Genomic DNA, 24,747 nt, shown 5'->3' with positions numbered 1-24,747 from the left:
TATTTAACAGATGCAAAAATACATAATAACTACAACACACCACTGCATGAAAAATAAGCATTTCATAGTTAACTGATTGTCCAAGTATGCTGGGCCGCTTTACTAAATGAAGTATCTCAGAAGTTTCTATGGATTCTAGTTAGGAGTTTTGAACACTAAATACAATTAATCTTAATTAACTCTTATGCCATTCACATTTTATTTAAGATTCAAAAAGATAAACTTTCCTTTATTCTAAGAGCATTAGGAGACTACTGTCAGCAAGTCATCTTTCACTTTTCTCTTTTCACATAGCATCAATGTAAACTTTCATTTTAATATTATGACTCTTCCACATACTAACTTATTGGAAAACCCTATAACAAACTCCATCTTACCCAAGTGGTTCTTCCATGAGTTTGCAAAAACTGGGATCTTCCTATGAGTTCCAGAGCAGCTGCAATGGACATGGATAGTTGAAATGACTAACAAAAAAGTTTGGCAGCGTTGACCAATCTCTGCTGACAAGCATCATCAGTGATGTCAACAAAGCTGCCTTGTTTTTCAGATATGCTACAACACAATCACAAGAGGCATCCTAGGAAAGGGAGTAGAGGAAGAGGAGAGATTGATTTTTTTCATTTTCTTTTTGAAAAGTTTTTTCTTTAAAAACAAAAGTATATGGATGAACAATCACATCACATCACACAGACTTTACAATGTGCATCAAGAATAATTTTTGAGTAATGCTGTAATTCACCTATGGGATTTAACATCTAATCATTCAGGCTATATTTGAGAGGATTTCTAAAATACAAATTTATAAAGACTGATTTTTAATAAGAGCTTCAGAGATGAGATGATCCTAACAAATGGTTGCGACAAAGATATTTTTAAAACAGAAAAATATGGCATTTCGACTGACTGGAACATTGTTATATATGAGCAGGTCTGTAATATTCTAAGCAAGTATTATTTATAAATTTCCACTGTTTCAACTTTTATATTGAACATAATTATATATATTTGAGTCAGGATATCCTTTTCTGTAGATTTCTTCTGTCACCCCTGAAAATATCAGTTATAAATTTCTTCTAATTTTTTAATTAAAAAATTAAGCTCTTCAGACCACTTGTTTACTAATAGTATGAACTAAATAACTGCTTCTATACTACTGAATTTGTCCTCAACATTACCTTTAAAATCCTTTTGTGTCCGATTGTTTTTTAGTAGATACTTCAGTGCATATGTCTGCATTTTCTGTTCTTTTCCACTGCTTTATGTTTGTCTCAGTATTATATCCTGCTCTAAAAAGAGTTCCGTCCCACCCCCTTTCTCTTTTTGTGTTTCTCCAAGAACACAGAATAAACTCTTTGGTGTTAACAGTTTTGGAGTCCCTTTCATGAATACCACAAAGGTGTTTTGATTTTGACTGAAATGGTATTACATCTATAAAAAAAATACTAGAAAAAACTATAAGTTCCGATCATACACTCAGTATGTATCTTATCTTTTGCCCTTTGTAATGTATCATTTTTATAATTGCTTAATCCTTATATGTTCTCCTAGAGTATAAGGTAGCTGACTTGGTTACATTAATATCCATGGAGGAAGTTAATTTTCACATTTAGCCTTCCTATAGAACATAAAATTTTTCTTCAAATCTTTTATACAAAATTTTGGGGGGGGGGGCGCCTGGGTGGCTCGGTGGCTTAAGCCTCTGCCTTCGGCCCAGGTCATGATCTCAGGGTCCTGGGATCGAGCCCCGCATCGGGCTCTCTGCTCAGCAGGGAGCCTGCTTCCCCCTCTCTCTCTGCCTGCCTCCCTGCCTACTTGTGATCTCTCTCTCTCTCTCTCTCTCAAATAAATAAATTAAAAAAAAAAATTTTGGAGGGGCCTTTACAAAATATCGCACCTTTCATCATATTTACTGGTGATTAATGTTTTGTTGATGCAGTGATCGTTCACGTTATTTTCAATTTAAATCTGGGACTTGTCCTGGAGTTTTAAGTATAGCATTGTTTATGTACTAGAACAGGTTTATTTTTGGGGGAGAGAACCATAACTCACAATAAGAAATAATTTATAATCCAACCAAGCATACATATTCACGAATATCTGTTCACGTATGTGTGTGTGCATATATCTAAATAAGGATGGATGAGTCGATCGTGGACATACAGATATAGATATCACATTAAAAACAAGTTCCACAAGGCATATTTGTCTTTGCTACATGTGATGCCCTCTGATAGTGCCTATACCATTCTACTTAATTAGCAAAAATTCTAGTTATAGTGGCCAAAATATATTTCAAAACCCACTAACCAGTTGTAATGTGTAGTTTTAAGAACAATTCATCACGTGTAAGACAAGAATTGTCGTCTTTTTTATCTTCATTATTACAATCTTAGTACTCAACAAGTGCTTAATAAAATATACTGAATGATGGAATAACATTAATTAAATGAATACTAAAGTAAATGGAATTAGCTTTTTGAGCAGCCACATAAAATTTTGAGCAATGTAAGCAATTAAAAACCACTGACCTTCACATTTTTATTGTTATTATCATTATTGTTAGTAATACCTAATGTATATTAATTGCTTTCTATGCATCAGACATTATGCTTAGCACATTATCTCAATTTCCTCATGCATTCTTTACAACAGTCCTGAGATAGGAGCTATTATAATTTCTGTATTTTTTAGAGGGAATTTGTCCAAGATCACAGAACAAACAAGTAGAAGAACTGGTCTAAATTAAAATTCTAATTTCTTGAAATCACATTCACTCTTATTAATTTTCATCATTAATATCTAGAAATTCAGCATTATCCCAATTACCCCACAACTAAAAACAACTCAAGTGTCTATCAACAGGTATATGAATAAAAATAAAATTATGATACACACACACACACAGACACACACACATACACAACAAAATGCTATTCAGCAGTAAAAAGGAATGAACTACTGATATTCAGTATATCATATATAACAGATGAATATCAAAACCATTATGCTGAGTGAAAGAACCCAGAAACAAAAAGAATACACACTGAATGATCTCATTTAGATGAATTTCTAGAAAAGACAAAATTTTAGTAACAGAAAGCAGAGCAAAGGCTGCCTGGGACAGGTTTGAGAGAGGACTGACTCCAAAGGGACATGAGAGGATTTCAACAGCTATAGAAACATTCTTTATCTTGATTGTGGTGGTGGTGGTTACACAACTATAGACATATTCATTAAAACAGAAACTGTACAGGTAAAATGGGTACACTTTATTTGAATGTGAATACTACCTTAATGAAGTTGGTAATTTTTTTTTTCTAGCTCACTTCTTCTTCCTCTTCACTATATTTTCCCCTCCTGAACAAGCCATTAGGTGAGAGAGAGCAAGATAAGTCTCTACCCAAAAAAAGCCCAAGTAGAGAACAGGTCCCTGCAGGGACGCAGCTTCACAGCTTACCAGGCATGTCAAAGTCCACAAGACTGAAAAAGGACATTCATAAAGGGAGTAGGGGAACATTTGAGCCTGAGTAGAATAAGAAGGGCACATGCATGCACTAATGGGCAGCCTGGTATGGACTGTCAGAGTCCAGCCTGACTGAGGTAAGCATCCACACATGACATGTCTTAGAGAGGACTACCAGAGCTCAAGCAATATGAGGAGGGCATCTATATAGGAAAAGAACTAGTGTCAGGCGTCAGAAACAACTATGGCAAGAAATATGTCCATGTGCACATGACATGTGGTATCAAGCCCAAGCAAAGTAAGGAGACATCCATATGGGGAGAGAGGCTGGTGTGGGATGTCAGAATCCAGGGGACTGGTTGACAAGGAGTTAAAGCCCAAGTAGAATGAGGAAGGTGTATACAGAGGATGATAAGAAGCTATGCATGGGGATTCATTAAGATACAGAATTTTAATGGGGTGAGGAGAGGAACTACACAGGAGAGATGGCAACAGCAGTGGCAGGAATTGGTTGCACCCTTGATGATTGATTAAATGAATAAATATATTAAGGAAAACAGAAACCAATTTTCTCACTGTTGGAGGAGAGAATTATAAATACAGAAAAAGAGAAATGCTGTATTTAGACTGGAATTAAACTTATGAGAACAAGCTTTCAATACATAGAGGCAAATTACAGAGGCAAACACAGTTTTCAATACATAGAGGCAGATACAGAAATACAGTCATAAGTATGCATATAAACATTCACAAATACACACATGTATACTCACACACCTTGAGAGGGCTTAAGGGCACTGAAAACCCAATAGCAATAAGCACACTAACCCCCAGATCTTGGCTTCTAAATACCATTCCCCACTAGAAGTAACCAGCATTCCTTGAAAAAAAATGACTGTTCCCAGATAGGAAGAGGGAAAATACTAAATAAGAATGGGATATCTTGCATTGCCAAAAACGTACTCAAAGAATGATGGGTACAAGAAGTCAAAAGTACACAGAACCCAAAAGAGTTCTCAAATACCAAATCTTAGACAGTATGAGCATCAAAGTAAATTATAATTCACAGATTATAAATGATGACATAAAATAAGGAACCATGAGTACATGCGTAATTACATAAATAAGTGAATAAAGTGGAAATCTGACAAGGAATAGGGTATTTATATAGTTTCAAAATTCCTCCCTGTAAAATACTAATTATAAAGGGGGAGAGAGTAATGTTACAGTAGAGAAGGCTAACAGACAATACCTTTATCAAGTGATCTGTGATAATATCACTAACGAGACAAACCAAAGTCATGAGCCACCTGACAATGAGAACAAAGCAGCACTGTTTCTGTGACATTCCTGTTGAAGATATGTAACCTAAATCCAATGATATGGCTACAAAGACAAATCCAAACTAAGGAGCATTCTGCAGAAATAAATGGCCTATAATATTAAAAAGTGTCAAGGTCATCAAAGGCAAGGGAAAACTGAGGAAGTATTGCAGTTTGAAGAAAACTAGACACATGACAATTAAAAACAGTATGTGATTCTGAACTAGATCTTTTTAACTATAAAGGACATTACTAGGACAGATGGCAAGCCCTGAACAGGCTCTGAAGATTACATGGTAATAATACATCAGTGCTGACTCCTCTGATTTTGATGACTGCACTGTGGTTACACAGGAAAAAATCTTTATTTTTAGAGAATATACACTTAATATTTGGTAGTGATGTATTTCAGCAGGCAACTTATTCTCACACGGTTCAGGGGAAAAAAGTTATGAAACTTTAAGTACTGTAAATGTTTTTGTAAGGATGAGAATGTTTTTAAAAGAATTTTCATATTAAAAAATAAAATAGGGGCGCCTGGGTGGCTCAGTGGGTTAAGCCGCTGCCTTCGGCTCAGGTCATGATCTCAGGGTCCTGGGATCGAGTCCCGCATCGGGCTCTCTGCTCAGCAGGGAGCCTGCTTCCCTCTCTCTCTCTCTCTCTCTCTCTCTCTGCCTGCCTCTCCATCTACTTGTGATCTCTCTCTCTGTCAAATAAATAAATAAAATCTTTAAAAAAAAAAATAAAAAAATAAAAAAATAAAAAATAAAAAATAAAATAAAAAACAAATTCCTTTAATCCAAAAAGGGTAACCACCAAAAAAAAAAAAAAAAAAGTAGATATCACGTTTAACAGTCAAACATTGAAAACAATCCTGGTAAGTTCAGGAGCAAGACAGGAACAATTCAATATTAAACTAGAATTTCAAGCCAGTCCATAAGGCAAGGAAAAATACAAACACTGAAAAGGAAAAAGAACTGTCATTAGTGCAGATTAATAAGTATCATCATCACCTAAAAAATTCCAAATAAATCTATGGATAAATTATTAAATAAGTAATAATTTTTTTAAAGATTTATTATTTATTTCACAGATCACAAGTAGGCAGAGAGGCAGGCAGAGAAGAGGAAGCAGGCTCCCTGATGAGCAGAAAGCCCGATGCGGGGCTCGATCCCAGGACCCTGGGATCATGACCTGAGCTGAAGGCAGAGGCTTTACCCCACGGAGCCACCCAGGTGCCTCTAAATAAGTAATAATTTTATCTAGGCTGCTGGATACAAACTCAACATAACAGAGTCTATTGCAGCACTTCTGTAAACTAGCAACAATCCATTAAAAAATGATAGCATTTAAAATAGCAACAGAAGTCCTAGAAATAAATCTAAGAAAAATTATACAAGCCTTTTAAATTAAAAAGTATAAAACTTTATTGAAAAAAACTCTTAAAACTGAATCAGTGGGGGCCCATGGGTGGCTCAGTCAGCAAGCATTTGCCTTTGGCTCAGGTTATGATCCCAGGGTCCTGGGATCCAGCCCTGCATTGGGCTCCCTGTTCAGCGGGGAAGCCTGCTTCTCCCTCTTCCTACTCCCCAGCTTGTGTTCCCTCTCTCGCTGTCTATCAAATAAATAAATCTTAAAAAAAAAAAAAACAAAACTGAATCAATGGACCTATATTTATCATGGTTTTGGACACTCAGTCTAAATATTGTAAGCTGTGGGGGCGCCTGGGTGGCTTAATCTACCTTTGGCTCAGGTCATGATCCCAGGATCCTGGGATGGAGCCCCATGTCAGGCTCCTTGCTCAGCGGGGAGCCCACTTCTCCCTCTGACTGCCACTCCCCCTGCTTGGGCTCTTGCTTGCTAACTTGGCTCTCTCTCTCTGTGTCACATAAATAAATAAAATCTTTTAAAAATAAAATATTGTAAAATGTTAATTCTTTCTGAAATTGATCTATTAGTTCATTGTTATTCCCATTAAAATCCCAAAAGAATTTTTCACAGGACTCAACAAAATGATTCTAACATTTTATGAAAAAGCAAAAGACTAAGAATAGTTAAGATACTTCAGCAGAAGAGCAAGACTGGGAACCGCGATGATGTATTATCAAGCCTTACTAACAACGTTAGATTGTGTTACTGGACATTGGGATAGTGTCACATATATGGACAGGCACCACATATCTGAGGAAAAAGAGTGGATTCTTAATACTTTCGGCACCAAATCCACCGAATCCATAATTATTCATATAGGAAAAAAATGAAAGTGGATCTCTAGCTCACACTTACACACACTAAAATTAATTCCAAGGTATTTGTAATTTAATTGTGAAGGTCAAAACTGTTAATTTTTTAAAAGAAAGGGAGATTATATCTATAACCTCAGGGAAAGGAGAGATTTCTTAAACAAATATTTCTGAAAGGAGAAAACCCTACACATACACACAAAAAGTCTGTTAAGTTCAACTATATTAGAATTGAGAATATTTGCTCATGAAAAGATACCACAGAATGAAAAAGGAGGCTACAGAAGGGAAGAAGATATCTGTAACACATATAACAAAATACTTACATCTAAAATATACAAAAAAATCTAAAACACAGACAGAAAACATGACCAGGCAACAAACATTCCATAAACATAAGAAGAAGCTCAAATTTCTTATTAGTCAAGGAAATACAGAATAAATCCACAATTAAATATCACTATATTCCTATCACATGACAAAAAAAAGAAATTGGATAATACCAAGTGGTGCACAGATGTAGAACAATGGAAAACAGCATAAACTACTTATGGGGAGTGAAACTGAACAATTTTGGAAAATAGTATGATATTTCTAAAGTGCAATATTTCTATGTCCCATGATTCAGAAATTTCACTCCTAATTAATCCAGAAGAAACTTTCACACATGTGTACCAGGAAAATGTTCATATTATTTGTCATAGCAGAAAGAAAAACCCAAACTGGAAAGAAATAAAGTGTACATCAAGAGTAAAATGGGCAAAGAAATTATTGTTTGCTTATAAAATAAAGAAATGAAAATTTATGAAACAACGTAAATATGAATGAAACTTAAAATGTTGAATAAAAGAAGCAAGTCACAGAGAAACACAGCATAATTTCATCTATATAAACTTCTAAAAAGAGTCAAAACTAGTATCCACAGGACTACAAACATAGACAGTTAAAAATTAACAGAAAAACAAGGAAAATGTTAGATTCTGGAAGTACCTACAATCAGGAAGGAGTGCATAGGAACTTCTTAATGCGTCATTTCTTTAAAAAAAATTTTTTTAAAAGATTTTTATATTCATTTGAGAGAGACAGAAAGAGCACAAGTCAGGAGTGGGGGGGTGGAGGGAGGGAGAAGCAGACTTCTCTGCTGAGGTGGGAGCCTGCCATGGGGCTCAATCCTAGGACCTAGAGATTGTGACCTGAGCTGAAGGCAGACGCTCAACCATCTGAGCCACCCAAGTACCCCTAATGCCTCATTTCTTAGCTTGGTTGTGAGTACAAACCTGTTTCACATTATTTATTTGTATCCTTATGTTGTATATGTGCTTTCCATGTATATTTCATAAACTGCCCCCCCCAAAGATGAAAGAAGTCCAGAGATAAAGAAGCATGAGTTCCCTGGCTTTTCTGTGGTTCTTTGCCATCAAGAGGCATTATTTCAGCAGCTCCTTAACTCTTAGTACACTCACCCAGGATGCTGCTGCTTTAAATACTCCATCCAACACACACACACACTCCCTCACTCATTTACACAGAGAGCAAGAGCCAAGGTAAGAGGACAGACAGGAGCATTAGAAGAGTATTAGAAAAAGTACTGGTTTTATTCTCAACATTGGCGGTGAGAGGAAATAATGAAATAAAACATTTGTATATTACACTTGACAATTCATAAAACACTATTATACACTTCTTTATTTTTATCCCCTAAACAGGTAGATAGGGTATGAATCAAATATTTTACAATCCCAAAGAAAACGTCACTAAGAGGTATCATCATGCTCTTCTCATGATTCCATCTTAGAGTTTTCATTTCCTACCACAGGGTCAAAACAGATGCTGATTATGATAATATCATAAAGCAAACAGGGAAAATAGTGAAAAGAAATGGGAGGCAAGAAAACGGGTGGCCATAACCACTTTGGAAAACCGTTTTGCATTATACACTAAAGCTATATCTACATACTTTATGACTCAGCTACTCCACTCTTACAGACCCAACAAAAACGTACACATATGTTCACCAAAAGACACAGACTAGAATATTACAGCAGCATTATTCATAGTAATCCCAAACTGGAAAACTGCTAAGTGCTTATCAATTGTAGAACAAATAAAATGTGCATATTCACATTATGTAATACTCTTACCTACAGCAATGTGAATGAATGCAGAAAATGGATGACTTACAAACAAAATCTTGAGCAAAAGAAGCCAGATACAAAAAGAGTATATATAATTTCACTTATATAAATTTCAAAAACATGCAAACAAATCTATGTTTTCCAAAACTGGTAGTCACCATTAGAAATGAGGGATAGTGATGCTTCTGTTTGGGGGTTTGGTATAAAGTTCTGTTTCTTCCTAGGTGCTGCCTACATGTATATTTTCAGTTTGTGAAAAGAGAGATAGACATATATTAATTATCCCCTTCTCTTCAAGTATATTATGCTTCAAGTGTTTGAAACAGGGTATATGAAATTAAAGTAAGGAGACAAGACATCACTGAACAATCATTTTTTTTATGTCTCCATGTTACAGATCAGGATCAAAATTCTTATTTAACTATCTCTAAGTTAGGCAACACAATATGAGAAGTATTAAGCTAAAAAATTTCATAAGCCCTGAGTTTAAAATGCATTCTGCATTAGAATGCAACTGTGTGACCTTGAGAAAAACAAATCTGGGAATCTTAATTCTCTGCCATTAAAATAAGATTACTGCAATCCTCTCTGTCCCACAGTGTCACTGCGATAAAGAAAACAGGATACATGAAAGTACTATTTAAACTGTGAAATAACCTTGAACTTCATATAACAAAAACAAGAAAAAAATAGATCAAAGGCGAAATAAAATGGCTTATAATTTTAAATTTTATCTGTGTATAATAAGAAGTCTGTTCAAGTGAATGCTTAAATATAGAGGTGCATTAATTAAGTATTCTATAGCTGTGGGTTTGGCTGAGGGGCTGCAGGGTGATGGTAAGGAGTTGGGGCTGCCTTCACATTCTTCTCTCCCTGTTGCCCCCTGTCAATCTCCTAAGAATGCCACTGTGCTCAACAGGCCTTGGAGTCATGAAGACTGGCGGGGGGGGGAGATAGTCCTGGTTTTATCACTAATTAGCTATCTCTCTCTCTCTTTTTTTTTTTTTTTTTAAAGATTTATTTTAGAGGGAGAGCCCATGAGGTGGGGGGTGGGAAGGAGAGAAGGAGACTCCCCGCTGAGCTTGGAGTCCCATGGAGGTCAATCTCATGACACTGAGATCATGACATGAGCTGAAATCAAGAGTTCGATGCTTAACCAACTGAGTCACCCAGCTGCCCCACTAATTAGCTTTCTGAGCCTCAATGTCTTCAGCTGTGAGATGAAGCAGCTATCACCAGCTTTTCAAGAACTAAAGATAATGTACATTAGGAAACCTAGAAAATTGCCCAGTACACAATATAGACAACTATATAAGTTTTACATACACAACTCTGTAGGACATATGCATGAAAGAGAGCACAATTTTAACTATTTTCAAAGCAATTAAATTTAACAAATTTGGCTAAAACTTGGATGTCTGCAACAGTCTCTTAAATATTATGATTTAAGTCATTCCCTCTGCTATTCATTTTCCACAAATCCCTTCAAATAACATTTTTAAAATATCAATTTGGCCACGTCACTCACCTGGCTTACTACTGCCTAAAGAGTAATGCTCAAACTCCTTTTGTGGCACATAGGCCTTTTACAATCTGTCCTAAACCTAACTATCACTACTGCCTCTTCTCTAGCATCCTACATTTTAACCATACCCCATTACAAACTGATCTTTGAATAGGACGTGTACTTTTCCAATAACTTTTTTTTCCAAAATAGTAAATACATATTTTAGAAAATTAGAAATTAGAAAATGTAGATGAAAAAAAAAATCACATTCTCACCAGCTGGGTATCATCACTATTAACACCTTAGTGCATTTCCTTCTGGAGATACACATATATAAATATATGTAAAAAATATATGACTATAATGCACATACTGTTTTATAACCTATCTTTAGTTAACAATCTTTACGTTTCCATTTCAGTAAATTTCTACCTCATCTAAAACACAGGTCATATTCGAATTTCCTCCAATTGTCCAAAAATGCCTTCTATAGTTGATCTGTCAACCAATATCCAATTCAGAATCTCACATTACATCTGGTTATCTGTTAAATTTCTTTTAATGTAGAACTTTCACCTCCCCACATCAACTTTTTGGACACTAACAAGCTAAAGAGATATTATTATTTTTCCTTCAGAGTTTTCAACCATATGAATTTGTCTGGTTCCTTCCTCTCTTTTTCTTCCATCACCTGTTTATCCTATAAAAGGGAAGCTGTAAGAAACGGCATGAGGAGTTAAAATTAAATGGTTTTGCTAGAATATATCATGCATAATTATGTATATCACATGAGCAGATACTATCTGGATAACTCAACTCATTAGTAATGGGAAAACCATCTCTGGATTAGGATGATAACAGTTTGATCTCTCCAGTGAACAAGTATGTTTTTCCTCTTGCAACCATTAATAATTTATATGGTGTTACTTTGGCACAGTAAGAACCGACCAGAAACCCACTGTCCAGTCACCTAACAGTTATAGCAACAATTAGTAACCCTGGCATAAAGCAGAGATTTTTTTTTTTTTTTTAAGATTTTATTTATTTTTGACAGAGAGAGAGCGAGAGAGGCAACACAGCACAGGGGAGCTGGAGAAGGGAGAAGCAGGCTCCCTGCCGAGCAAGGAGCCGAATATGGGGGCTCAATCCCAGGATGCTGGGATCATGACCTGAGCCAAAGGCAGATGCTTAATGACTGAGCCACCCAGGTGCCCCATAAAAGCAGAGATTTCTTTAGGGTTTGTAAAATAATGTTTCTCTACTTTTATCACACTTTCTACATTTATTGGCTGGCATCCTTCAGCAAAATTCAATCCTAATTCATTAAGAATTCAGTTACTGAGATATAGATCCCACTATAAATGCAATATAAACACTTAATTCTTATTAATAAACATTTTTAATGTAAGAAATTGTATTAAAAGTTACTTCAAAGTGTATCAAGTGAACACTTTTTCTGACTTTCTCTTTATTATCTTACATACTCATGGGTTTTCCCATAGTCATCATGACAAATGCAGCTCATGCTCTGAAGAACCTGTAACCATGTTCATGCTGATTCCACTCATCTCCCCCAAATCCTAAACTGATAAATTCAACTTACAGTTTCAAATCTCCATAATGCCACAGAATGAACTTCTTCATCTCCAATGCCACAGCAATTTTTCTATTTTGTATACTACATAAAGATACCTCTAGTGTAATATTTGGTTGCATATCTTTTTCATTTTCTGGACTTCTCTTTCACAAGTAAGGATAATATCTTTCACCAGTGTTATTTACAGTTTGATTTGCAGATCACTTCTGGGACAAACTATTTCTCTGTCTGCGACATAATAAAAAGCTTGCACCAGACTATAAATCAACTGGTTACTAAACAGTTTAGTTTTGGCTCAGTTTTTTTCTTTGATAGCAAAAATTTCTGGAAGAAGGATGAAATGTGTTTATTTCGATTCTGGCAAGAGTTCTTGAACACTTCATGGACTAATAACAAATACTTGTACAAGCTACTTTGAATAGCACTGCCCAATCATCAATTTGCTCTTAACTGCCAGAAACACAAAAGGAATATAAACAACTGTTTGTTGAGAAAGAAGGCAGTATGCAGGAGTAAAGACCATGGGTGTGCCAAAATATCCCTTCTAAGGTAAAGGATAAGTCATTATACATCTGGATCCTCCTATAATCAAAAAAGATGTATAGTACCTAGTGGGTATCTTTGGATTTTGGAGGCAACATACTCCTAATCTGGGTGTGTTATTCTGGCCCACTTACCACGTGACCCAAATAGCTGCTAGTTTTCAGTAGGTTCAAAAGGTTCTGCAACAACAGGTCCTACCTGCTGAGCCCAGAGGGTTTTGCAATGGGTCCAGGCTGCTGTTCAAGCTGCTCTGCTCTGTGGGTCCTATGACCTAGCAGGTCCCATGGTGTGAAAGTATCAGTGACTGTTTGCAGACTAAAAGAGGCCTTTGTACATGAATCTCAGTGAAGGCCCTTACGATTCTGGAGAAAAACCCTGCCATCCTTTGTAGATAACTACTGTCCTTTTGAAATACAGCTTTTGGCCTGCTACTGGGTCTTAGTAGTGACTGAATGCTTAATCTTGGGCCACCAAGTTACCATGCTACCCAAGCTGCCCAGCATGAACGGGGTGTTATCTGACTCACAAAGTCATAAAGTTGCAGGTGTATGAAACATTCCATCATCAAATGGAAGTGGTATAAATGTGATTAGGCCTAAACAGGCCCTAAGGATACAAATAAGTTACATGAAGAAGTGGCTCAAACGCCCATGGTCCCCGCTCCTTCTACACTGCCCTCTCTATCCAAACTACATGGCCTCATGGTGAGTTCCCTAGAATCAGCTGACAAAGAGAAGACCAGACTCAGGCCTGGTTTATAGTTCTATATGATATGCAGACAACATCTGCAATTGGATAGCTACAACACTACTGCTCCTTTCTGGTACAACCTGGAAGAATAGCAGGGAAGGAAAATCCTTCCAGGGGACAGAACTTCAAGCACTGCATGTGGCTGTTCACTTTACTTAGAAGGAAAAATATCCAGACATGCAACTGTATACCAATACATGGGCCAACGGTCAGGGACTTAGAAGAAACATAACTGAAAAACTGGTGACAAGGAAATCTGGGGAAGAGGTAGGTGGATAGACCTCTGTGAATGCACAAAAAAATATGAAGATATTTGTGTCTCATGTGAATGGTCACCAAAGGGTGACCTCAGCAAAAGAGAATTTAAAAAATTAAGTGGGTAGTCTGATCCATTCCTGGATATCTGTCAGCCTCTCACCCCAGCCACCTCTGTTATCCCCCAACAGGCTCATAAACAAAATAGCAATGATGGCAGAGATGGAGGATGACTTAGCAACATGGCCACCCCGGCTACAGTCATTGCTTTGTGCCTAAGTTGCCAGCAGGAGAGATCAACACTGAGCCCCCAATGTGGCACCACTCCTTGGATGATCAGCCAGCTACCTGGTGGCAGGTTGAGGATACCAGACCACTTCCATCATGGAAAGGACAATGTTTTGTCCTTACTGGAATAGACACTTATTCTGGATATGGATTTGCTTCTCTGCTCACAATACTTATACCAAAACAACCTCCATGGACTTACAGAATGCCTCCCCAATGTGGGTAAACCTTATCCAACCCACTGAAGGCCTGAACAGAAGAAAAGATGGAGTAAGGGAAAATTCACTCTCTGTCTGACTGTCTTTGAGCAGGAATATTGGTCCTCTGCTGCTTTTGAACTCATACTCATTCTGCAACTTAACTGTTGGCTCTCCTGGTTCCCAGGCCTTCAGACTCAGACTAGAATTATACCATGAGACCTCCTAGGTTTCTAGCTTACCAACCACTGCTCTTGGGATTTCTCAACTTCCATAACTATGTGAGCCAATTCCTTATAATAAATCTCCCTCCCCCGCTGCTTTATCTCTCTATTTCTCTCTTAGTTCTTTTTCTTTGGAGAACCCAAACTAATTCCGAAGGCAATTCATTCAAACTGGTAATAGACACTAAGGGGAAATCGAGAAAATGCAAAGGTGGTTTCTCATTTGTCCTTATCAAGTATGGCCTCTTGATCAGGTCCTAAAGATCAAGAAAATAAAGACAGCAGTGAGAGGCCACTGGATTAAGGAATAACCAGCAACTAAGGCAGGTAAGGCAATTATAAAACTGTCTGACTAAAATCAATTTAACATACATTTACTGAGTAGTAAGTAATAGAAATTTTATATATAAAGTTCTCAGTAGCTCTATAAAATTCTGTTGTTTCCACTAAGAATCAGGCTATAGAAATCATTTTTATGCCATTTATATTTTCATTAATCATTTCTCTTTAGTTTCCTTTTATGAATTTAGTTCAATCTTTAAGATTTTATTTATTTATTTGAAAGAGAAAGAGAACACAACCAGAGGGGAGGCACAGAGGGAGAGGGAGAAGCAGACTCCCCACTGAGCAAGGAGCCTGACACAGGACCCAATCCCAGGACCCCGGAATCATGACCTGAGTTGAAGGCAGAGACTTAACCAACTGAGCCACCCACGTGCCTAATTTAATTCAATCTTAAATAGCCTAACTGTTAAACTGCTAAAAATAATCAAGGAAAAGATTTCTGTCTAAATTTAAGGAACACTGCCTTGAGGTAAATCACTTGGAAGAGAGAACAGCAAAGTAAGAGAACATAAGAAATAATGAGACTACCTCTTTCTTTGTGGACATTCTTGTTTCTGAGCTAGTACTCAGTCAAATCTTGCAGGACTTCATATTTTATTGAAATCAGGGTGACTCCTCCCTATAATAATCAATCTCTTATGAGTAGGCCCAAGCAGATACTGGTTACCAGTGTTTAATTAAATTCTTATGTTTGCAAATGAGTGCAAAACCTCACCTCTCTAATAGCAAATCCAGCAAACAACAAGAATATCCAAAGAATAATCAAATTTTGAGCTGTGACACACTGAAATTTCAAAAGGAGGCATTCATATAGCTAAAGTAATTTAAAAAAATATTTTCCCTATATTTTTAAAAAGAAGAGAAGCCCCCCCCCTTTTCTTGGGAGTATGGGGAAGGGGGAGAGCGAATCTTTTTTTTTTTTTTTTTTTTTTTTTTTTTTTAATTTTTTTCCAGAGAGAGTGAGAGCACATAAGTAGGGGGAGCAACAGGCAGAGAGAGAGGCAGACTCCCCGTTGAGCAAAGAGCCTGATACGGGACTTAATCCCAAGACCCGAAGGTCATGACCTGCGTCAAAGGCAGATGGCTAACTGACTGAGCCACCCAGGTGTCCCAGGAGAGAGAAAGTTAAGCAGGATTGATCTCACCACCCTATGATCATGACTTGAGCCAAAATCAAGAGTAGAGATGCTTAACCGACTGAGCCATCCAGGTGCCCCAAAAGAAGAGGACTTCTGATTAGAAATACTTTAATCTTTTCTTTTAGTCCTATACTAAAATGATAGAGAAGAAAAATTTTAAAATATACAAACCATAATAATAAAGAGAATTACAGAAGGGACAGAAATTTTAATAAGTGATTTAGCAGGACTGAAAAAAGACATAACTGCAGTATGTATGGATGGGGAACATGGACAAAAAGAGAACCAATTTGCCCTACACAACCCCAATAAGGGTCAAAATGCTAGATACAGAAAAAAGTAAGAATATGACCCATCAAGATTAAAGATGATGGGAATTAACTAGAAGTCTACACAAGGCAAGAACAGACTTCCAGTCTTTTACCTCTGTTCTAAGCAAAAAAATCAGAGGTTGCTTCTCTGGAGAAAACAGAACCACCTAAGAAGGAAAAAATCCTCCACTCAATAGAAACTGAGGGTCCTTCAATATCCATCTAGTACTATAAAATCAAACCAGCCAATTGACCAGCCCAGCCCACATATAAAAAGTCCGGAATCAACTTTTTAATTCCTCACTCTTAAATATTAATAAACAGCAAATAATCATTAGATATTTGAAGAAGATTCCAAAAGAAAGAAACCAAAATAAACATAAAGGACAAAATGCCTATTTGGAAAGAGACAGATAATACAAGGAACCTAAGAAATCTTAACAAAAATTAGCAGGAACACTCTACTTAATATAGTTACTGATAAAACAAAAATTGAATGATATGAATAAGGAATGGTATATAATAAAGAGTTCCTGGAACCTGAGCATACAATTGTCAAGATAAGTAATTCAACAGAAACGGAGAGCTGAAATATGAAGTTGAGGGAATATATGAGGAAAGATAATTAAAACCAAAGGAAAGTATAAAAGAAAAAGATAAAAGATTGAGAATAAATTCAGAAGCTCTAGTTTGTAATTAGCAAGAATTCCAGAAAGATATAGAGAAAATGAGGTAAAAACAAAAATCATAGAAAAAACTTTTAAAAATTTCACACAGTATGTATCTCCAAAGAATCTACTAAATTACCCATACATTAAACAGGAAACATACAAACAACTACAATACAACTCAAATCCCAGGACATCTCTGTGAAACTACATAATGCCAAAAATAAAAGATTAAAGTGCCAGGTAAAAAAGGATTAATACATCTCTCAGAAAAATAAAAACAGGCAATATAATATGTAAAATGGATCAGAATGTAGATTCTTCTCAGTGGCAACCTGAATCCCAGAAAAGCAACGCATTCAGATTTTTTTGTAAAGATTTTATTTATTTATTTGACAGAGATCACAAGTAGGCAGAGAGGCAGGCAAAGAGAGAGGGGGAAGCAGGCTCCCTGTTGAGCAGAGAGCCCGATGCGGGGCTCGATCCCAGGACCCTGGGATCATGACCTGAGCCAAAGGCAGAGGCTTTTACCAATGAGCCACCCAGGTGCCCCTGTATTCAGATTTCTAATGGAAAAATCATTTCTTCCATTCTTGCCAAATCATTAATATCAAATATTAGAGTAGATAAAAGAAATTTTTATAATGCAGTAACTTAAAAAAATTTACCATCCACTTGCCCTCTCTTAGAAAGTAAATTAAAGATATACTCTAGCAAAATGAGGGAATAAACTAAAAAGATACCTAAGAAATAGTGGACCCAATCCCACAATATGACAAAAGGAAGACTCTGAATGACAGTTCTAGAGAAATCTTCAGACAGTAATCTGTTCAGAATAAAAAGGTTGATTGAGATGGAGAGAAGAATAGAAATACTGCATTTTCAATAAGTCTCTGAATACTATATGAATTTTTTAAAACTATGTATATGTATCACACTGAACTTCTTAAAATTTAGTAATATTAAATGCGGAAAAAATAGAGGTAGTTATATGAAATCTTAGACTCATTTAGCTTTTAACTTCTGTTAACATTTTGGGAAATTTCAAAGATGCCCTTAAAAGATTCTGCAATTTCTCTTCTCATAATTTTGTTTTCATTGCATAAACAAAAAGTAAAGTTAACTTGACCAGTGTTTACTATAACATTTCAGAGGTGATAATGACAGAAAAGAGTCATTAAGAGAGTCACAGTTTTTCTTAAAGTGTCTGAAAAAGTTTTGTTTTTATGGTACTTATCATTGGTTATCAATTCATGTATTGTCTCCTGAATTATACTACTTCTCCTATTATTAGACGTGGCATGGTCGGATTAGCTGGTATTTATCATGCTTCATGTTTCAGAGCAATAAACCCAGACACAAAAGAGGGCATGTGGTATAGTAATACAAGGACTGATAGCGTATCTTGAACATATTTTAGCTATTCCCCTACCACTTCTACCTTCTCTTTCCTTTGACTCTGAAGCTCCTGATGAGAAAATCTCCCCAGACTAATGAGCAGAGAAACACTATAAACCAGAGTCTATCTCCTAGTTACAGTTAAAATTCTAAGCTCTGTGTCTGGATATTTCAATCATGAAATCACTTTCCTCCCTTCGGAGAAGTCCCAAGATCTCAGATCTGAAAAAGATCTTCTACTTTCTTGCTCCCAGGCATAGCACGGAAAAGTTTATTTTCAAAAAGCAATCCAACATCCACAAAAATGGAAAAGAGTAATCCAAAGAATACATTATCAAGTACTTACATAACAATTTTCATGACTTTAATAGGATATTTACACTAATTATTATTGTTACTAATACAGGAGCCATATTTCACTTCAACTAGCCTTTACAGAGCATCTGTCTAGAGTTTGGTTTTGATGGACACCAGGAATTCTAATTGGTCCCTGCTCATAAGAAGCTATAACATACAACCCTGAGGAAGGTAATACAGAAAATAAGGTCAGCAGAGAAGCTAGATTGTTCGTTCTCAACCATAATTTTAAGCAAAATGTGGCTAGTCTACAAAAAATAAACACAGCTTTAAAACTAACCAAAAGATACCCATGATTTAAAATTATTCTTTAGTTTTCTGCTATTCATCTGACCTTGTCTGTAAGTTTGAACCAAAAACAGTACTACCAAATAAGAAGATAGCTTCTAATATCAGCTCACCCTGTGTCTTTGGACAAGTCTCATCACTGCTACAAGTCTCAATTTTCTCAAAAAAAAAAAGGACTGAGGAAGACTAAACTTGAACGTTTCAAACAGAAGTTAAATTATATGACTATGATTATGTAAGTAAAAACTGCTGTTTATTTCCTACATAGCTGAAATTATAGTAGCAGCCACTGATGACTGAATGCCTGACTATGATACTTCTAATTTTACAACTACTATTTCTAATTCTGTCAACAATTTTATAATGTACATACTATAAATATAAGGAAATAGGAGAAAAATTGGCTTGCCAAATATCACACAGCTCATAAATGTTGAGGACTGCACTGAAAGCATCACCAAAAAAAATATTTTTTTCTCCAACACAAGTTTGTTATGTATTATTTACAAGCATTATTTCTACAGAAATTTGAATAGGCATTAGAAACCCAATTAACTTAAAAGAAAGTAAAGTCAATCCATTTTACAGTTCAAAATATCAGAGCTAAAAACGTTCATATATACTCACCTGATGCAACAGACGTTTCAGTTTGAGTAACTGAGTTTTTACAGCAGTACAATCTTGGACCATGTGCCGGAGTGTCATCTCATCTAATATCACTGTATTTTCGGGTACATCTACAAACATCTTCTGAGCCTGGAAAAAGGGGGTCCCTCCATAGCTTTCAAAATGACCCAAAGGAGATTCTCTATAGGGAGAGCCTCTGGAAGGACAGGGGAAGAAGTTGGAGGGAAAAGATACACAATATAATTTCAGAAAGAAATAGGTAATGAAATTATTGCAGTGATTATTACAAATCATTTATCATTATCACATAGCCTTTGACTTTTGTTTACCTCAGACACTGAATTTGTTTGCACCAAAATTTCCAATCAGTTCTAGTTCTCATTAATATAATTATCTTCTGCACTCCTCCCCCTTTTCGTGCTTTCTACAGATTGGCGAATAAACCTTATTCTTTAGGAAATAGAAGAGAAACAAAAAAATTCTAGGGAAAGGCCTTGTCCGAAAAAAATTAAACTTATTTTCTTGCCTGAACAGATTGTCCACTCATTAGCTTTTGACTTTAATTGGCCTCTTGAACTTTACATCTTTTTTTTAGTCCCATAATTATATTACCTATGTTAATTCCCAGTTTGGTCACATACCGCCAGATTCCATTCTCTTATAAGTCCCAGCAAACAGTTAAGACAGATGAACTGTTACTTCTTGTTTTGTTTTTTCATTACTGATAAATCTTCTTTTCCAAAAAAGGTTAAACTTGGTTTTATAAAAATCTTATACATACCACATTATTTCCTAATCTTAAACTATATTTCAAAAAAATCTACTCTAAGAAAATTTAAACTTCCCTTTAGTTTCATATAACATACATGCTGAAAAAAGCAGGAAAAAAAAATAACCTAGGGCTGATTTGTTTCACGGATGTGGAAAACACAATGTTTTAATCAGAAGTCATTAGCTGCATCAATTATAAAATTACTGCATTCACATAATACATAGTTCCAGTTGGTTCTTAAGACATGAAATTTGTATATATGTAAATAGATATATAAATACATATATATGGGGGCGCCTGGGTGGCTCAGTCTTTAAGCAGCTGCCTTCAGCTCAGGTCATCCCAGGGTCTTGAAATCAAGCCCCGCATGGGGCTCCCTGCTCAGCAGGAGGCCTGCTTCTCCCTCTCCCACTCCCCCTGCTTATATTCCCTCTCTTGCTGTCCCTCTGTCAAATAAATAAATAAATGACATTTAAAAAATATATATGTGTATATATATACATATATAAATATAAAAATAAAAAAACATAAAATATATAAAATAACACACTGAAAGAGTATTCTCTCCAAATAATGGTTATGTTAACATATCAGGATTAAAGTTAAATTCATGATGCATTAAATTTGCAAAAGCCACAACACATTAATTTTTAACCAGACTGAAAAAGTAGAAACATGGTTTTCACTAAATTTTCTAGTTTTCAAACAAATATTCCCAAATCTCTAAACTCTTAAATATTCAATATAAGCTTGGTTTTCACAAGATTATATTTTTCTGAAACTATTTTTCATATGGGATTTCAGGTCTGATTCTTGTTTTAACCTAATGAAAAAAAAATTTAAGAACTTCTAAATTGCTGATTTATAGTTAAGATCTAATGTGTTTATATAGAATTCTGCTTTATTTTTATGGTTCAAATTATAGCTGAATTATTAAATTTCAAATACTGATCAATTAATATGATTTAACCATTCATTACTGAATAGATGGATAATCTATACAGGAAGTGATAAAAAAAATACACAGTCATAATAAGTTAGCAAAGCAGTAAAACAAAAATATAGAATTATCTGGCATATGAAGAAAAGAGATAAGCGATGTTTTCGGGGGAAAAAAGCTGACATACTTAGGAAGATTTTCTTGGGCAGAAAAGAACCTGGGATGAACTATAAAGTTTGAATTTGACTGGAATGAAAAGTGAAGGCTTTCTGGAAAAAGAAAATAAAAAGCAATGGCACAAAGTGCAAGGCATGTTTTTCAGGGACAGGGACACACTTAAATATGGCTTATGAGGCCAAAGATAGCCTGAATCCAATATATTCTTTAACTTTATCCCTTAACACATCTGCCTCCCTTAAACTGACTTCTTAATCCACAGTCAATTACCTGAGACTCCCTGAAGCACACTACAATCTCCCCCATCTCCAAACCTATGTCAAACTCTCTTGACTCCTGGCCAGGCTACCCACCCTACCCTCCATTGCCACTTGATCTAGAGAATGATAACTCTTCTTCATCTTAAATTAGTTGGCATTTCCTCAGGGAAAGCTTCCTTAATCCCCCAAAGCAGGGTTTGGTACTTCCACGGGTGTCCTTATAAAGCCCTCTAATATGCCCCACCATATTACCTGACATAGTATATTGTGTTCATTGGCAATCTGTGCCAAATTATAAACTCCATGAAGACACAGACTGTATATTCTTTTCCTCTATATCAGAGACCAGTTAGCTTTTTATTTGCTTATTTTTGTCGTTGTTGCTTTCACTGAATGATTAAGGATCATGGATTTTAACCACTAGGTTATTTCTTTTCAAGCTTCCATCGCTGAAATTTTACAGTTCTTTAGCTACTACTTTAAAATTATAATCTGGAAGCAGTTACATTAAAAAGTCCCAGGTAATAATCAAATTAAACTTTACTTGCTATGTTACCAAGTGAATAAAACAAAGAGTGGAGAGGAAAGAGACTGAATGAGACTGGTCTGCAATCTACAATATAAGAAACAGGTACAGAGTAAGGCTTATTTTAGGTTGACTAAAAATTAACTACATGCAAGAAACTAATGAATTAAAAGCATTCAAAAGAAGAGTCACAAGTTTTTATCATTAACAATGTAGGGTCAAAGATTTGGTATCTAGAAAACCGCAATGGTATAAAAGCCACCTCTCACCTAGGAGTAAGTTTTAAATCCTGACTGACAGTAACCAGCTACTAAAAATACTTAATGTCTTTGGGCCATAATTTCTTTAACTCTCAATGTTCTCCAGTGCAGAATAAATAAAGTTCATATACCTTAGGTTGCATTTCAAATACTTACACCATGAGACCCAAAATGAAATTTACATCTTCTCCTCATACTAAAATGCTACTTCCTCTAAAAGCCCTTCCTGATCCCCTCAACTAGATAAAACTAGCACTTTAGGATCCTTAATTTATTTAGTACAAATTAAAGAAATCTATATAGCTATCACCACTAATTAGAATACAAGCTCTTTGAAAGCAGGAGCATATCTTACTCATTTTTATATTACCTATACAGATTACCTGAGTTCAAATCTCACCTTTGTCACTTACTAGCTAATAACAGGACAAGTTACTTTATCAATCCTTCATTTCTTTGACCTATAAAATGAGGATAATAACAGTACTTACCTCATTAGGTTGGTATAAGTCTCAAATGAGGTAATATATGTTAAAATGCTTGGAACAGTACCTGACATATAGTAAATGTTAACTAATTGCTATTGTATTACTGTTGTTAGTATAATTTCCAACTTCTGTATATTGAAAAAATTTTCTAACATAAAAGTCAAAAGAATACTAGAATGCCCTATAACCTTCACCTATATTCCCCAATTGGTAAATTTTAACACGATTTATTTATACGCGGGTATTTGGTGTGAAACCATCTGACAATACACTGGAAATAACGTAACACCCTTACTAAACTTAGCTGGAAAAAATGAAGATAACTGAGAAGGTCAAGAGGCAAAAGAAGACAAAAATGTAACAGAAAGCAAATATATACCAGGGGTTATTTTCAGAAAATAAATGGATACCATCAAAGATAGGAGAGGGAAAAAATAGGACCGAAAGAAAATGAAGATTTTGAGATTCCACATTCTGAGAGGATGATGCAGTTCACACATGTCAATCTGAACCTTTAAAACAGAATGAGTTCCAAGAGTCCCAAGCTTGAAGACATAAAGATTGTAAAGAAAAATAAACATGGGACAATAGTAGAATTATTGGACACAAGAACCCATAATAAGTTGACAGACATAAATCTATTTGTATACAGACTTTAACAATCGTGAATTTCTGGTAGAGAACTTAAATAGTGAAAGCAAAAGAAGACTGCATGCTGTCTGGGGGAACACACTGGACTATTAGCAGTGTGTTAGCACAGGCAGACTATAGCTAACCACAGACCAGGCAGGCTATTGAACATGAAGAAGTGAACCAATATAGGGATGGGTTAAGGCAAAAATGAGTTTAGTAGTTACAGAAGCATGAGAAAGAACTGTCTACCATCACCAATATTGCTCAATATTGTTCTAGAAGTATAGACAATAAAGTCATCCCCCCCCAAATGGGATCAGAGTAACTGCAAAAAGGAATCTCTAAGAGATAAGCTTTTTTTTTGACCCATTTAAATTGAGTCCATTCAATAGCATCAACAATCCACACACCTAAATAATGACATCACTGCATAATCATTATTGCAGTTTTAAAGAAATCTCTCCAAATACGTGGCTGTACCCACATACTTATACCCTTCACTTCTACCCGAGCTTCTTAATTACTAAGATGTGTGATTCTGTGCTACTCTGAAGGCTTGTGATTCACACATTAGAACAGTAAGTGGAAATGTATGTGTGAGAGACAGGGAGAAAGAGAGTTTTTCTTCTTCATTTATTTCCTTATCTGAGTTGCACTTTGACCTCACAAAACCTTTAGTGTTTCTTTTTTCATCTTTAATAAAAATTGTATATTAAAAATTAAACATGTATTTTTATATTCATGGTTATTATATTTTTTCAATGTTAGATTCAACACACCCTCAATCAAAATCCCACCAAATTATTTTGTGAATATCAACAAAGTGATTCTAAAGTTTATATGAACAGGAAGAAGAGCTAGGATAACCAATACAAAGAAAAAGAAAGAATACTGACACTATCTGATTTCCAGACTTACTACACAAAGTGACAGTAATTAAGACAGTAGTATGGATGAAAAAATATACAAATCAGTGTAACAAAACAGAGAATCCAAAATATATCCACACATATAGTCAAACGATCTTTGACAAA

The 24,747-nt window shown here is 35.6% G+C and overlaps 1 protein-coding gene across 2 annotated transcripts in view; it reads right to left on the bottom strand.

Annotated features, from left to right (window-relative positions):
* Nucleotides 1–24,747, bottom strand: part of LOC111144932 (coiled-coil serine rich protein 2) — a 198,636-nt gene that overhangs the window by 61,112 nt on the left and 112,777 nt on the right. For both annotated transcript variants that reach the window (XM_022499542.1, XM_022499541.1), the window contains exon 6: nt 19,658–19,853. In XM_022499542.1, coding sequence (XP_022355250.1) covers nt 19,658–19,853 — 196 coding nt within the window. The remainder of the gene's footprint in view (nt 1–19,657; nt 19,854–24,747) is intronic.

Source organism: Enhydra lutris, unplaced genomic scaffold (assembly GCF_002288905.1).
Source record: "Enhydra lutris kenyoni isolate GAN:26980312 unplaced genomic scaffold, ASM228890v2 scaffoldscaffold12, whole genome shotgun sequence".
NCBI lineage: Eukaryota > Metazoa > Chordata > Mammalia > Carnivora > Mustelidae > Enhydra > Enhydra lutris.
This window is presented reverse-complemented; position numbering and strand designations above follow the sequence as displayed.